This window comes from Cavia porcellus, unplaced genomic scaffold (assembly GCF_034190915.1).
Source record: "Cavia porcellus strain 051 isolate PalLab524CR breed Dunkin Hartley unplaced genomic scaffold, mCavPor4.1 scaffold_9, whole genome shotgun sequence".
Taxonomy (NCBI): Eukaryota; Metazoa; Chordata; class Mammalia; order Rodentia; family Caviidae; genus Cavia; species Cavia porcellus.
In genome coordinates, this window is record NW_026947492.1 from 50674308 (window position 1) to 50689832 (window position 15525).

Below are 15525 nucleotides of genomic sequence, written 5' to 3' on the forward strand. Positions count from 1 at the left end.
CCTGCCTCAACAACAAAAAAAAGTTCTTCACCAGTAAAATAACAAAGATAGACTTAAATGATCAAATCATATCATTGAGAACATAAGGGATATAACTCAGTGGCACAAGTGCCTGCCTGGGAAGCACAAGGTCCTGAATCAATACTTCATACAAAAAAACCCAAAAAACAAAAAAAGACTTAATGACAAAATATTTAATACACTTTTCAGTTTTTGTCTAGCTATAGAAACACCAACTCTGATCATAATGTATTGTTATAAGAAATTATTTCTTTTAAGTAAATTTATTTTTTATGTGTGCCAAGGATCAAACTCATGACTCCATGCTTGCCAGGCACGCATTTAAAGTTATTTCTTGACAACAAGCCATTGTTACAAAAAGTTATTTCTCTGGGAAATATTAAAAATAAATTTCAGAGCAACTTTCTTTCAATCCGAGAGCTGAGGCTGCAAGGGGAGTTCCAGAGCACTGGGTACAGGCATGGGAGAGTTTAAGACCATCACTCCCAGTGGATAAGTGCCTGCCCAGCTTCTTGAAACACTGGACTAGGCTCAAGAGTTTTGCTGGACCTAATTGGGCCATGTCCAGCGATCTTCTTCAATCCAGTGAGCTGAGGGCACACAAGGTGAATTCCAGTGCATCACCACTAGCCCAGGGAGAGCTTTGGACCATGACCCACATTGGTTAGGAGCCCACACAGCTTCCTAGAACACTGGAGGTGGCAAGGGAGGAACTGCAAGCCTGATTGGACCATGCTCAAGACAGGAAAGGAAAGATCTTTTAAAAATAATAAGGAATCAGGAAATAACAATTCAACAGCTGAAGTATGATGAAAAGAAGACAACATGAGATTGACAGGGATAAAAGAAAAAGAAAGGGACAACATAAATGACATCAAGAGGCTATTTACAGAAATAACAGCTGAAAATTTCCCAAACATGAAAATGGAAACTGACATATGGATTAGTAAAGCATAAAGTACTCCAAATAACCATAACAAAATAAAACTGCACCCAAGCATAATAATCACAGTCCCAGAAATACAACATAAAAACAGAATATTAAAAGCTGTTAGAGAGAAAAGAGAGATCATCTATAAAGGAAAAGTTATCACAATCACAGCAGACTTCTCAACACAAACAATGAAGTCAAGAAGAGCATGGAACAAAGTATTTCAGATCTTAAAGGAAAATGACTTCCAACCTAGACTGATGTACCCTGAAAAACTGACCTTCAAAATGGATAGAGAAATAAGATACTTCCATGACAAAGAGCAGCTGAAGAACTTCATGATCACCAAACCAACCCTGCAAAGAATACTGAAAGGCAGTCTAGATACACATACAAAAAAAACGCTAAACAAGGCAGACAATTAAACAGAATGGAAAGATAAAGATGCAACAGCAGAAAGATAATATGTCAACAATAAATCAACATACAATAGTTATAACCATTAACGTAAATGGCCTCAACTCACCAATTAAACAAACAGAATGGCAGAATGGATCAAGAAACAACATCCCGCCACAGGCTGTTTACAAGAAACCCATTTAACCCAAAAGGAAACTTATAGACTGGAAGTCAAAGGATGGAAAACAATACTTCATGCAATAGGAACCCCCCAAAAAGTGGGGGTAGCTATTCTGTTTGCAGACAATGTGAACTTCAAACCAAGAATGATCTAAAGAGATAGGAAGGTCACTACACACTAGTTAGGGGATAACTTCAAGAGGAAGAGATAACAATCTGAAATATATATGCACCAAATTCCAGAGCACCTACGCATGCAAAGCAAGTATTAGTAGAAATGAAAAATCAAATTAGGAATAACACAATTAAACAAGAGACCTTAACACACCATTGACACCAAGGGACAGATCAACCAGACAGAAAATCAGCAAAGAAATAACAGAACTGAATCACACCTGTGAACAAATGGCCTTGATAGACATATATAGAGTGTTCCATCCAACAACATCTGAATATACATTCTTCTCAGCAGTACATGGGACATTCTCTAAAATAGACCATATACTAGCCCACAGAACATATTTAAATAAATGCAAAAGAACTGAAATTGTCTCATGCATGTTATCAGATCATAGCACCATGAAACTAGAAATTAATGATAAAAGAAACTGGAAAACCGCACAAATACATGGAAATTGAATAATAATCAATCAGTGGGTCATACAGGAAATTAAAGAAGAAATTAAACAATACCTACAAGCAAATGAAAATATAAATACAACCTATCAGAATCTGTGGGATGCAATGAAAGCAGTCTTCAGAGGAAAATTTATTGCACTGAGATCCAACATCAGGAAAACAGAATGAACACAAATAAATAACCTGATGCTATACCTCAAACATATAGTAAAAGAAGAGCAAGTCTAGCCCAAAGCCAAAAGATGGAAAGAAATTATAAAAATCAGAGGAGAAATTAATGCAAGAGAGACTAAGAAAACAATCGAAAGAATCAATGAATCAAAGAGTTGGTTCTTTGAAAGAATAAATAAAATTGATAAGGCCCTAGTCAACCTTATTTTAAAAAGAAAGAAAAAACTCAAATTTATGCAATAAAGAATAAAGGTGAAATCCACAGACTCTGTGGAAATGCAGAATCTCATCAACACCTATTTCAAAAACTTCTCTCATAGGTCTGATAACACAGAACAAATGGACAGATTCCTAGAAACATATAAAGTACCAAAGCTGGGTGAAAAAGATGTAAAACTGAATAACTGAAAAACTGAAAGCCGAATAACCCAATTTCTATTAATGAAATTGAAAATGTGATTAAGTCCTTACCAACAAAGAAGAGGCCAGGCCCAGATGGATTCACTGCAAATTTCTACAAGAAATACATAGAAGACTTAATGCTGACAGTCCTTAAACTTTTCAATGAAATCAAAGGGAAGCAGTTCTTCCTAAGTCAATCCTGGAAGCAAATATTACTCCAGTACCAAAACCTGAGAAAGACCCAACTAAAAAAGAGGTCAATCTCCCAAATGAACACAAATGCAAAAATTCTCAATAAAATATTGGCAAACAGGATGCATCAAATCATCAAGAAGATTATACACCACAACCAGTTGGGATTCATGCAGGGATGGTTCAACATACGTAAATCAATAAATGTAATCCACCATATCAATAAGAGCCAAAAGTTAGAATCACATGATCATTTCTATAGACACAGAAAAAGCTTTTGATACAGTCCAACACTCATTCATAATAAGAACCTTTCTGAAAATTGGAAGAGATGGTCTTAAGTCAATTTGATAAAGATTATCTATGACAAACCAACAGCCAGCATCATATTAAATGGCCAAAAACTGATAGTCTTTACCTTAAAATCAGGCACAAGACAAGGATGTTCTTTATCATCACTTCTATTCAACATAGTACTGGAAATACTAGCCAGAGAAATTAGACAAGAGAGAGAAATAAAAGGAGTAAAGATAGGAAAAGAGGAAGTTAAATTATCATTATTTGCGGATGACATGATACTCTACATAGAAGACCACCAAAACTCCATTGAAAGACTCCTAGATGTAATAAATCAATTCAGCATTGTAGCTAGATACAAAGTCAATACTCAAAAATCAATAGCATTCCTGTATACTAACAACAAAATCAATGAGAGAGAAATAAGAGAAGCCACACCCTTCACACTACATCCAAAAAAAATGAAATACTTAGGAATTAATCTCACAGGGCTAGGGATTTAGCTCAGCAGCATAAAAGCCTGCTTTGCAAGCCGCTCAGTCGTGAATTCCATCCAGTAGCAATTTTTTAAAAAGGAATTAATCTCATGAAAGAAGTAAAAGATCTATTCAGGGAAAACTGTAATACCTTGAAGAAAGAAATCGAAGAGGATCTCAGAAAATGGAAAGATATCCTTTGTTTGTGGATAGGAAGAATAAATATTGTGAAAACGACCATTTTCCCAAAACTGTTACACAGATTCAATGCAATCCAAGTGAAAATACCACTAACATACTTCATAAATCTAGAGAAATCACTCCTAAAATTCATCTGGAACCAGAAGAGACCTACAATAGCAAAGGCAATTCTAAGCAGCAAAAGGCAAGGCTGGAGGCATCACAATCCCTGACTTGAAGTTACACTACAAAGCTACTGTAATCAAATCAACATGGTACTGGAATAAAAACACATCTCAAGATCAATGGAATAGATTACAAGATATAACCAGAACTACAAACACATTCAACCACCTTATCTTTGATAAAGGGGCCAAACATGTTCATGGGAACAACAGTCTCTTTTATAAATGGTGTTGGAAAAACTGGCTCTCCATATGCCAAAAACTGAAACTAGACCTATGCCTATCACCACGTACTAAGCTAAAATCTAAATGGATCAAAAATCTGAATATTAAAACAGAAACACTAAATCTATTGGATGACAATTTAGCTATCTTGAAGACATAGGATAGGTAGAGAATTTGTGAACAGAAATCAAACCACATGGGAAATACATCCTAGAATCAATAACTGGGATGATATCTTATTAAAGAGTTTCAGCATGTTGAAAGAAATCTCCAGCACAGTGAAAAGAAAACCCACAAACTGGGAAAAAAATCTTAGTGAACGGTCCTTCAGACAAAGGACTTCTGCCTGGAACATACAAAAAATTTAAGAAAAATCAGACCCCTGAAATTCAAAGACCCAATCCAAAAATGGGCATCTGAGATGAATACACAGAGCTCTCAGATGAAGAAATACAAATGGCAAGTAAATACATGAAAAAATGTTCAGCATCAGTAGTCATTAGAGAAATGCAAATTAAAACAACACTGAGATTCCATCTCACTCCAGAAAGAACAGCCAGGATCAAGAAAACTACCAACAACAAATGCTGGAGAGGCTGTAGGGACAAAGGAACTCTCCTGCATTGTAGGTGGGAGTGTAGACTGGTGCAACCACTGTGGAGATCAGTCTGGAGATTCCTCAAAAAGCTGGGATTGCAAGTCCCATTTGACCCAGCTATTCCACTTCTAGGCATTTCCCCAAAGAACTGATAACATCATACCACAGTGATATATGTCCACCTATGTTTATAGCAGTAGTATTTTCATACAATGGAGTACAACTCAGCTATAAAGAATGATCACATTGAGATATTTATAGATAAATGGACACAACTTGAGACCATACTCACAAGTGAAATAAATCAAACTCACATGTATAAATACCATATAGTCTCCCTAGTATAAGAAATGGTCAGACTGCATAAGCATTTATGGTAATCATGATTCCCCATTACACTGCTTTGAAGATTTACAATGTTTTCATTCATTAGTTGGAATGGTTACATCCTGGTTTGTTTGATTTTATTGTCTGTGATGGTATGAACAGCTATTTTGAAGAAAACAAGACATTATAATAGCCAATGTTGATTTAATATCATCTTGCCTTTAAGTTCTACTATGCTTTTGTTCTTCTGTTTCCATTGATTCTATCATGTTGTGTCTTACTGGATTTTAATATGTGTGATAGCATAAACAAATTTTTTTAAATTTTATTTAAGGAAAAAAAGAAGACAAAACAGAAAAAGGGTACAAGGTATACAGAATTTTAAAAAAAAACAGTAGGAAATCACTAGTTAATAGATTACATATTGCCATTTTAGAAGTAGTTGTTCAAGTTACAAAATTAAAGCATATAAAGTAGACTTTCAAACAGTCAGACTGCAAACAGTTGTGTTCAATGATCCAACAAAACTCAGTAATATGGTTATCTATCTTATACACTTAAATATACATGCAGTTATATCCTTTAGAGCACTTTCTTTTCCTCTCTTTTGTACAATGACAATTACACATTTTGGGTTTTATTACTCCCACAGTTCTTAATACTTTTTTTTGAAGAGAATAAAACCAAATGTGACATAACAGGACAGAGTCAGTCAAATCAAAAGGATGGACCCAATACATAATGTAAAAACAAAATACAAGATGATCAACAATGGTTACCATACTGCCTCTTGCTATATTAAAAAGAATTGCCTATATCATTAGTTATAATAAAATTGAACAAAACAGTAAAGAATAAAACCAAAACATTGGAGACATTACAGGAAGTCAAAAGAAGATAATAGTCAACCAGAATGGGCATCATAATGAATCTTATTGTCTTCACAGTTGTTGCCTATACTTTCGAACTTGGTAACTATCAAGCAAAGCAGAATAGGGGAAAATCAGCCAAAACAAGATGGTGAGAGCAATACAGGGTTTCAAATCAAGTTAATAGGAAATAAAAGTGGGTTACTATAATATATCCTGTTATTTTTTATTTTTCCCTTAATTAAAAAGATAAAAATAAAAAAGTAAATAATTTTTAAAAAGGAGATGGAGATAGAAGAGGGCATAACAACAAGCCAGTGCAGGTCAAAACATAACCATTTAAGCAAAACAGTGTTTCACCACAAGATATCCTGACATAAAAGTAGTTACCATAGTGCCTCTTTCCTTGAAATCTTTGAGTATAACTTCGTATACTGTAGCACTAAGCATATCAAGACAATGTAAAACCGTTCAAGAGAATGTCAGTATCACAGGGTACCTAGAACCAACTAACAAAAAATGAGCAACGGTTTCTGTATTATCTCCTTGTCTAAGTTTTTATTTATATTATCACATATAATAAAATCCAATAAAATGCAACATGTTAAGACCGATGGAGACAGAAGAATAAAAGCTTGATGGGACTTCAAAACAAGATGATACTAAATCAGCACTAGCTATTATGATGTCTTGTTTTCCCCAAAATAGCTGTTCCTACCATCTAACCTTCTCTGCCTCATTTCTGTTGAGCTTTTTTTCTGTTGTTAGTTGTCAGTTTGTATTCTTCATCTCGCTTTCTGCTCCATTCATTGTGACCTCTCTGCCACTGTTTCTGGAATCTTGGTATTTTTCTCTTTTAGAATATCCTGCAGTATTCTCTGTAGAGTTGAATTGGTGGTTGCAAATTCCCCCAGCTCCTCTTTATCCTGGAAGCGCCTTGTTTTTTCATCAATTTCTAGGGACAGTTGTGCAGGATATATCAATCTTGGCTGGAGGTTATTATCTTTCAAAGCTTGAATTATTTCCCCCCCATGCTCTTCGTGATTTGATGGTTTGTGCCGAGAAGTCTGCTGTAATTCTGATGGGTGTTCCCTTGTAAGTGATCTGTTTCTTGTCTCTGATGGCTTTTAATATTCTGTTCTTATATTGGATTTCTGGAATTTTGATTGTTATATGTGTGAGTGTAGCTCTGTTTGAGTTGTAGGTGGCTGGGGTCCTGTATGCCTCATACATCTGAGTATCTTTACCTTTTGCTAAATTAGGGAAATTCTCCTGGATTATTTCTGTTTTTTGTAGTTCATTTGTTTGTGTCCCTACTTCTTCTTTTATGTTCTTAATTCTTAAGTTATAGATCGTTATATCATCTTCTAGCCTTTGTATTACTGATGTTTGTTTTCTTGTTATTTTTAAGAAGTTTTTCATTTCATGCTCCCACATTACAAATCTGCCCTCCAGTTCAGATAATCTATCCTTAGTTTCTTTCAAGCTGTTATGCCAGCTTTTGATGGAGTTTTTAGTTTCCTGGTAATCTCTTTGAGCCTGCTTCACATATTCTATATTTTCTCTATTTTCTCCATCAAACAATTCTCCCTTTTTTTCTGTTCTTCCATTCTACCATCTGTTTTTTCTTGAGAGGTGCTTAGCATTTCTCTAACTATTCTACTTATATCTTACTTTATTTCGTTAAATACTTCACTTTTGAACTTGTCTATGAGGCTCCAGAGATATCACTTTATGTCTATTGGTGCCGTGCCTGATATCGCATTTTTCTGTCCTCATTCTCCTTTGCATTTACCTTTCCTAGATCAGTGTTCTCAGGATTGGGGACTGAGGACCCTTTCTTGTTGCTCCCTCTTCCCATACTTTTTGTTCCTTCCATAGAAGCGTATAGAGGAGGCCCAGTTTTTTTCTTTGTCGGTTACAGTTTGTTTGAATTGTGCTGGCTAGGTGTTCCCACCCACTGTAGTGTACTAGGGAGACACAGACCTGGGCAGCTTCTGCTGGGCCTGATCCTCCAGGTCAGTCAACCTACTTTAAGGCTTCACTGCTAGGGTGCACTGCCAGGTGCTGGGACTGGTTTGGGCTAGCCTACTGTGTCTTAGTCTGTGGCATCACCCAGGCCAAGTGCTCCGCACCAATCCCGCTTGAGAGGGGAATATGCAACTAAAGTCATTGCAATGTCCTATTCTGGCTTGTCTGCTGGGTCCCAGAATGTACTCTTTTGGAGACTCGTAGTCTATGGAAGGGACCCGTTCCTGTCACTCACCACAGGTTGATGCAGGGCTCCCCGCCAGTCCTGCTTTCAACTCCATTCGCTGATTCCCACTCTCCAAGCTTTCATGGGTCTCTCTCCCTGTTATGCCCGTTTGCACACAGAGTGGCAGCAGGAAATTGAAATCGCGGCTTCCAGAAGCACGGGTTCCACCTTCTGTGCTGAGATTTTATCTGTTCCGGTTATAGCACCAGGATTGCATTTCCAGTTTGTTTCTCTCAGCTTAGTTCATTCCTGGGTTTGTAGGGTATTATCTCCCCTTGCTTAGGACGCCTCGCACCACACCATTCCTGGATTCTAAGCTGGTTATCTCAGAGAGCCTCCATAGCTGCTGTTATCTATCTGCTGTGTTCTCCCATAAACAAATTTTTTATGGAAAATGAGATAATATAGTATCCATTGTGCATTTTCTGTTATTTGGTTCTGAATGCCCTATAATACTTTCATTCTCTTGAATGGTTTTATACTATTTTGTTATGTGTGATTCTATTGTATGTGAAAGTATGCTAAACTATTTCAAAGAAAGAGACATTATGGTAACTACTGTTAATACACTGTTAATGTCTTGTGGTGAAGTGCCATGTTGCTTACATTGTTCTGCTCTGATCTGCTTTGTTATGTCCTCTTTTGTCTTAATCTCTTTAAAATAAAATAAAATAAAAAATTTTTAAAAATATATTTCAATAAATAAAATTTTGTGGAAATAACTTCCTAAACTGTACAAAATAAGATGTTCAAAAGAAATACATTTGTAGACAAACAGAATTTTATATAGATTTACATGAGCCAGGGATTTAGCTCAGTGGCATAAGCACATGCCTGGCAGGCATGAGGTCATGAGTTCGATCCACAGTACCCCCCCCCCAAAATTTACAACCACCTAGTTAAAATGTGTTTAAAAGATTAGTAATCTTCCCAGTTAGACTATGACCAGGTGCACATTCATGAGTGCACAAATACACATCCAAAGTATGAAATACATTGTACCACTAAACCACTTAGGAGGTGATATTTATTTGAATAATTTCTCCCATATTTACAAGCTAAAAGGAAAAATTAAATTGTTTTCCCAGAGTCATGCAGAGATTTTAAAAGTCAAGACGAGATCATTAGTTTACCAACCACCTGATTACACATTATTTACCTCTACATAATTATACACTATCACATATTAACAAGCATCCCTCACCACTCCACTTCTGAGCATTGTTTGTAAAGTGAAAGAATGACCATGACTTGCAGCAAGGTGTAAAGGAGTACATCCACGATCATCTTGAGTTGTCAGATCTGCTCCATTGATTATAAGAGCCTAAAAATAGAGAAATGGGAATGAGTTTGAGTACAAATATTAAATTATGACTATAGATAGAAAAGTAAGAAATTGATTAACCTGTAACTAAATTATTATTTATGTCCTTATATATGTGCTACATGAGACAATCTTAGTGAATCTTTTTTTTTTTTACAGTGTCACTATTTAGCTCAGGCTGGCCTTGAACTCACTGTAGCACAGGCTAGCTTTCAACTCACAGAGATCCTCCTGTTTCAGCCTCCTGAGTTCTGGGATTCAGGTATGCACCATCATGCCCAGCTAGCTAATTCTAATAAAATATGTGATGCCTTTTTCACATGTTGTAAAAGATGTTTGTGGTACCTGATTTTACAGTCCAATTTAAGCATAGATACACAATTTCTAAGGCACAGTTTTCAAAACAGATTAATAACCACTAAGATAAATAATTCATTGCTGAACTAGTAAAAGAAACATAAACTTTCAGTATTTCAAAAGCATAATCTTTTATTAACTGGGCTTTGAACTCAATAAAGAGTTTAATTATTAAAGGGCTCTAAGCTCCAGATTAAGCTGCTAAGGTTTCACCTGAATTCCAATGGCCTAGTTTCTGTGTATGTATTATATCATATACACCACACAATGTATATAAAATATACAGAGTAACAGACTTAAAGGAATTATTTGTCCCAATCAAAATTTCAGCAATTTAAGAACATGAACAAATACTTAAAAGTTTATATAGGTAGACAAAAGATCCAAAATATCAAACACAATACTGATGGAAAAGAACAAACCCAGAGGACTGATACTATCCAACTTTAAGACTCACTAACAGGTGACAATAATCAAAATAGTAAGATATTGACCAAAATATACATATATATCAATGGAACAGAATGGAGTCCAGAAATAGACTCAAATGTAGTTTAACAAGAATAAAAGAGTTAAATGGAGAAAAATGAGTATTTCAATAAATGTTACTGTAATGATTGGACATTCAGTCATAAAAGCAATGAATTTCCAGGAGCAGTGGTGCATGCCTATAATCCCAGCACTCAGGAGGGTGTAGCAAGAATATCACTGTATTTCAGGCCAGCCTGGGCTACATAAGCAAGTTCAAGGTCAGCCTGCACTACATGATGAGACCCTGTCTCAACAAAACAAAATAACAAAATGATGATTCTATACACAGATCTCACACTCTTTTAAAAAATGGGTCCCATGCATAAATGCAAAATGCCAAAACTAAGAAAGGTAGATGAGCTAAAAGAACAGCCAGTATTGGGACCTCTCTAAAAGGATTCTACAACTCTGGTGAGTCACTCAGCATCCCAAGCAGGGTGATTGTTGGACCCCTGAGAACAGGAGTTAACTAGTGCACATTGTCCTAAAAAGAGTGTCACAGCCAGGCACAGTGGCACACACCTGTAATCAGAGCACTCAGTAGGCTGTGATGGAGGATCACTATGAGTGTGAGGTCAGCCTGGCCTATATAGTGAGTTCAAGACCAGCTTGAACTACACAGCAAGACCATATATTAAGGAGTGTGTGTGTGTATAATAATTTTTATATATTTATATATAGTATATATAATATATAGAGTATAAACTATGAGATATATACTAAATATATATATATATATATATAATTTAAAAATTAAAAAAGGAGGGTCACAAAAGAGGAGACTGTCCCCATGCTTCCAAGGGAAGCTATGCGGTCAAGCAAAGACCATGATCCATCCTGGCAAATGACACAACTAGTAGAGAAAAAACTGGAAGAACTAAGTAAGAGAGGCTCTGCTCACAATCCCAATGAGGAATAAGGGTCCATGAGGACCCTTAACTGACCTTAACAAATAGACAGATTTTCTTTCAATTTTTATTTTTTATTAGTGTATGTTTTCACTATATAGTGATCACATTCCTCATGGGGAGTTGGTACATGTATATAACACATCTCAATTCTTTCTTCATTCCCTTCTTCCCTATACTTCCCCCATATCTCTTGGTCCCCTTCCCATTTGCAAAAGATCTATCTCCCTATTTCCCATTGTTCGTCTTTCATTTTTCTCTCTAGTTATATCTTAGGTCTCTTATATAACAGAAATCATACTATATTTAAGCTTGTATCTGACTTATTTCACAGGGGTCTAACTCTTTCCCAGCAGGACAGTATAACTAAAGGAAAAATAAGATATTTAAAGAGTCATAAAAATATTAAGCCAAAAACTAAGCTAGATATAAAAGGAGAAATCCAAACACTGCATTGGTCTCTACTGACAGTCTCCAGCTGCACTTGTAACTTACAGTCATAAAGCATTGATTCCCAGTCTTACTAGCTCTTCCAAAAGTGTATCCTTCAGCCTCTCTTAATATAGTCCCATTATATTATTCTATCGCACTTTTAAATGCCCCTCAGATAAAGACGTAGCTTATCAAATAGTTATGAATATATATAAAATAAGAATTGTAATATAAACATACTTTGTAAGTTTGTATATGTATAAAATAAGAATTGTAATATACACGTTTGGCATATAAAGTAAGAATTGTAATATACACGTTTGGCATATAAACTAACTTTGTAGGTTTATATAATCTAGAGACAGTCACTATAAAAGGTCTTTAGGTCTACAAAATAGAGGCCAGATACAAGTTCTGACTCCTTAGACAGAGGACTAATACCAAGTATAAAAAACTCAAAAAAAAATTAGACTCCCCAAAATAAAAGATCTACCCAAAAAATGGGTAAATACAAAGAACAGACATTTCTCTGAAGAATTACAAATGGTCAATAAATACATGAAAAAAATTCACCATCTCTGGTCATTAGAGAAATGAAAAATAAAACAAAATTGAGATTCTATCTCACTTGAGAAAGAATGGCTATCATAAAAAAAAATCAAATCAAATACTGGTGAGGCTATGAGGGGAAAAGGAACCCTTCTACAATGTTCATGGGAAGGTAAGCTAGTACAACCATTATGGAAATTAGTATGGGGATTCCTCAGAAGACTAAAACTAGAAGTTCCATTCAATCCAGCTATTCCCCTTTAGGTATCTTCTTAAGAGTTAAAGACATAATACTACAGATATATATACCTGTTGTGGCATAATTCGTAACACATAAATCTTGGAAGTGGCCTATATGTGCAATGGCAGATGAATGAAGAAAACGTGGTATTTATACACAATGGAGTACTGTTTTGCCTTAAAGAAAGACAAACTTGAATCATGTAGAAGAAAATGGATACACCTTGAGTCCATACTTTGAAGTAAAATAAATGACATACACAAACTTAAATACTGCACAGTTTCTCTTATATGAAAGACCTATAATATAAATGTAGAGCAAACTAAAAGATGGATAGTAGGAAGTAGGGAAATAGATCTTTTGCAAATGGAAAGGACCAAGAGATGGAAGGAGGAGGGGACAGTAGGGAAAGGGGATGAAAAATGAAGTGACATGTTATTCACATGTGCCAACTGCCCACAAGGAATGTAATCATTACGTACTGTAAACGTATTAATAAAAAATAATATTTGAAGAAAAACAGAGACTGCAAATATACAAACTGGAAAGTTAATAAATAGGAGAAATTTATTTCACACAGTTCTAGTTGCTTAAGTCCCAGATCAAAGGGCTAGTAGAGTCTATGTCTGATAATGGCCTTTTCCACATAAACAGAAACTTTTCACTGCATCCTCAGATGAAAAGACTAACTAGCTTTCTGAGGTCTCTCTAATATTTTTTAAATTTCTTTTTCTCTTTTTGAGACAGTGTCTCACTATGCAGTTCGGGCTGGCTTTGAATTCATTCTATAGCCCAGGACAGCCCCAAGCTCACAACAAGCCTACTGCCTTGGCCTCCCAAGAGTTCAGATTACAGATGTGTGCCACATCTGGCTCTGAGGTCTTTTTCTATAAAGGAATTAGTCATATTACGACTTACTAACCTCCCCAAAGTGCCTAGTCCCTAATAACATCACCTTGGGGGTTAGGATTTCAACATATTTGTTTTGGGAGACTGTGAACATTTAGACTACAGCAGCACACTACAAAGCAGATAGTCTGGACACGACTGTGGTGTCTCTCAAAATAACCCTAGTATTCAATTAATTAAGAAATTCAAGGGGCTGGGGATTTAGCTCAGCGGCATAAGCGCCTGCCTTGCAAGCAGGCAGTCATGAGTTCGATCCCCGGTACTGATAAAAAGGAAAAAGACAAAAAAAAAAAAAAAAAAAAAAAAAAGAAATTCAAGGACTTCTGGTCTCATATCATTTGTTTAAATGTAGAGTTGGTATCAAAATCTGCAAACTGGAGTTTAGTAAGTTCTTATTTAGACAATAAAATTACATCTATTGGGTCACAGAATCACAGCAATAGCCCAACAGAACTATGCTAACAAAACTGAGCTCACTTGAATTAAAAAATAAAAAGAGTAGCCAAAGTTGTTATTACCTGCATACAAGCATCTTGACCCCTGATTGCAGCTATGTGAGCTGCTGTCCAACCTCTTGTAGTTACTTGTGTAATATCAGCTCCATGCCAGAGTAACCAATGAAGACACTGTTAAGAAAATGACCACATTAAAAAGTCATAAAGTAAATGTCTTTAGCAATTTTATAACTTTTAAATTCAGTCTATTATCATGAAATTCTCACTACACCTTGAGAAAGGGGCTAAGCATAGGGGGAAAAAAATCACAGTGCCATGGTAGCCAAAATTGAGCCTGCTGAGTAAAAAACAGGGAGCAGTATGAACTATGGCAAATTAGAAGCCACATTCCTTATGTGATGCAGGCACTACTCAATTACAGGCAGTTGTGAGAAAGCCAAATAATATCTGTGAGCCAAAAGGATTTAAGGACTGCCAGTCTGCAATTTCTAGTACAGATTTTTTTCTTTAACTTAATACATGGGGTCTCACTGTGTTGCCTAAGCTGACAGATAACTCCTTAGGTTCAAAGGATCTCCCTGTCTCAGCCTCCCCGGTAGCGGAGACTATAAGCACATGCCACTGTGCCTGCCTATACTATAAATCTGTAAATGGATCTAGAAGCTTTTATGCCAGAATAAACTCTGTTACTTGGCTGATACTCTTTTTAAAAATAAGTGATAAAAAATAAATAAAATTGGGCTGGGGATTTAGCTCAGTGGCATAAGTGCCTGCCTTGCAAGCATGCGGTCATGAGTTTGATCCCTAGTACCGATAAAAAAAATAAAAATAAATAAAATTTTAAAAAAAATTTTTTTTGTCTTTTTCATTTTTATCGGTACCGGGGATCAAACTCATAACCGCCTGCTTGCAAGGCAGGTGCTTATGCCACTGAGCTAAATTCCCAGCCCCCAAAATGTTTTTAAATAAAAAAATAAGTCACTTATTTCTTTAAAAAAAAAAAAAAAAAGTGGGGAGACTGCCAGGAAGACGGTCAAATGGTAACAAAGAAACAGCCTCTCCAAGATTTGGTGCCCAGATGCTGGAATACCAACCTGAGGAAGAGAAGTAGAACAGTGGGTCCCTAGGACCCAGCAAGGATCTGAAGCTAGAATTGAAACTCACAGCGAGAGGAAAGAGAGAGATCTGAATGCAGAAGGAGGTAGCAAACAGCATTTATTCCCTGAGCTTTGGCTCAGGGAGCAAAAGAGAGCAGTGGAAACAGCAGACTGCAGTGATTAGTGAGTTATTCAGGTTCATATATCCCCCTGGAGAGGGCAAGTGGCTGGTAGCCATCTTGGATAGGGGCCAATTGAGTCTGAACTCAAAGCAGCTGCAGACTGGCTCCATCTAGCGGCTCCCAGTATCAGAGTTAAGCAGAATTAAGTACAAGTCTGCAAGACTTCAAAGAGCCCAGTAACCTAGTTCAAC

General features: G+C 36.1%; 1 protein-coding gene across 2 annotated transcripts in view; it reads right to left on the reverse strand.

The window, feature by feature from the left end:
- Ankrd42 (ankyrin repeat domain 42) overlaps window positions 1–15525 on the reverse strand; it is a 66483-nt gene that overhangs the window by 34874 nt on the left and 16084 nt on the right. The window contains exons 1-3 of one of the 2 annotated variants that reach the window (XM_063256375.1): window positions 15150–15393; window positions 14119–14226; window positions 9554–9673 (exon numbers count right to left, since the gene is read on the reverse strand). In XM_063256375.1, coding sequence (XP_063112445.1) covers window positions 9554–9673; window positions 14119–14124 — 126 coding nt within the window. In that variant the 5' untranslated portion in view covers window positions 14125–14226; window positions 15150–15393. Of the gene's footprint in view, window positions 1–9553; window positions 9674–14118; window positions 14227–15149; window positions 15394–15525 lie in introns of those variants that run through there. The other variant, XM_005003176.4, reaches the window with a different exon arrangement.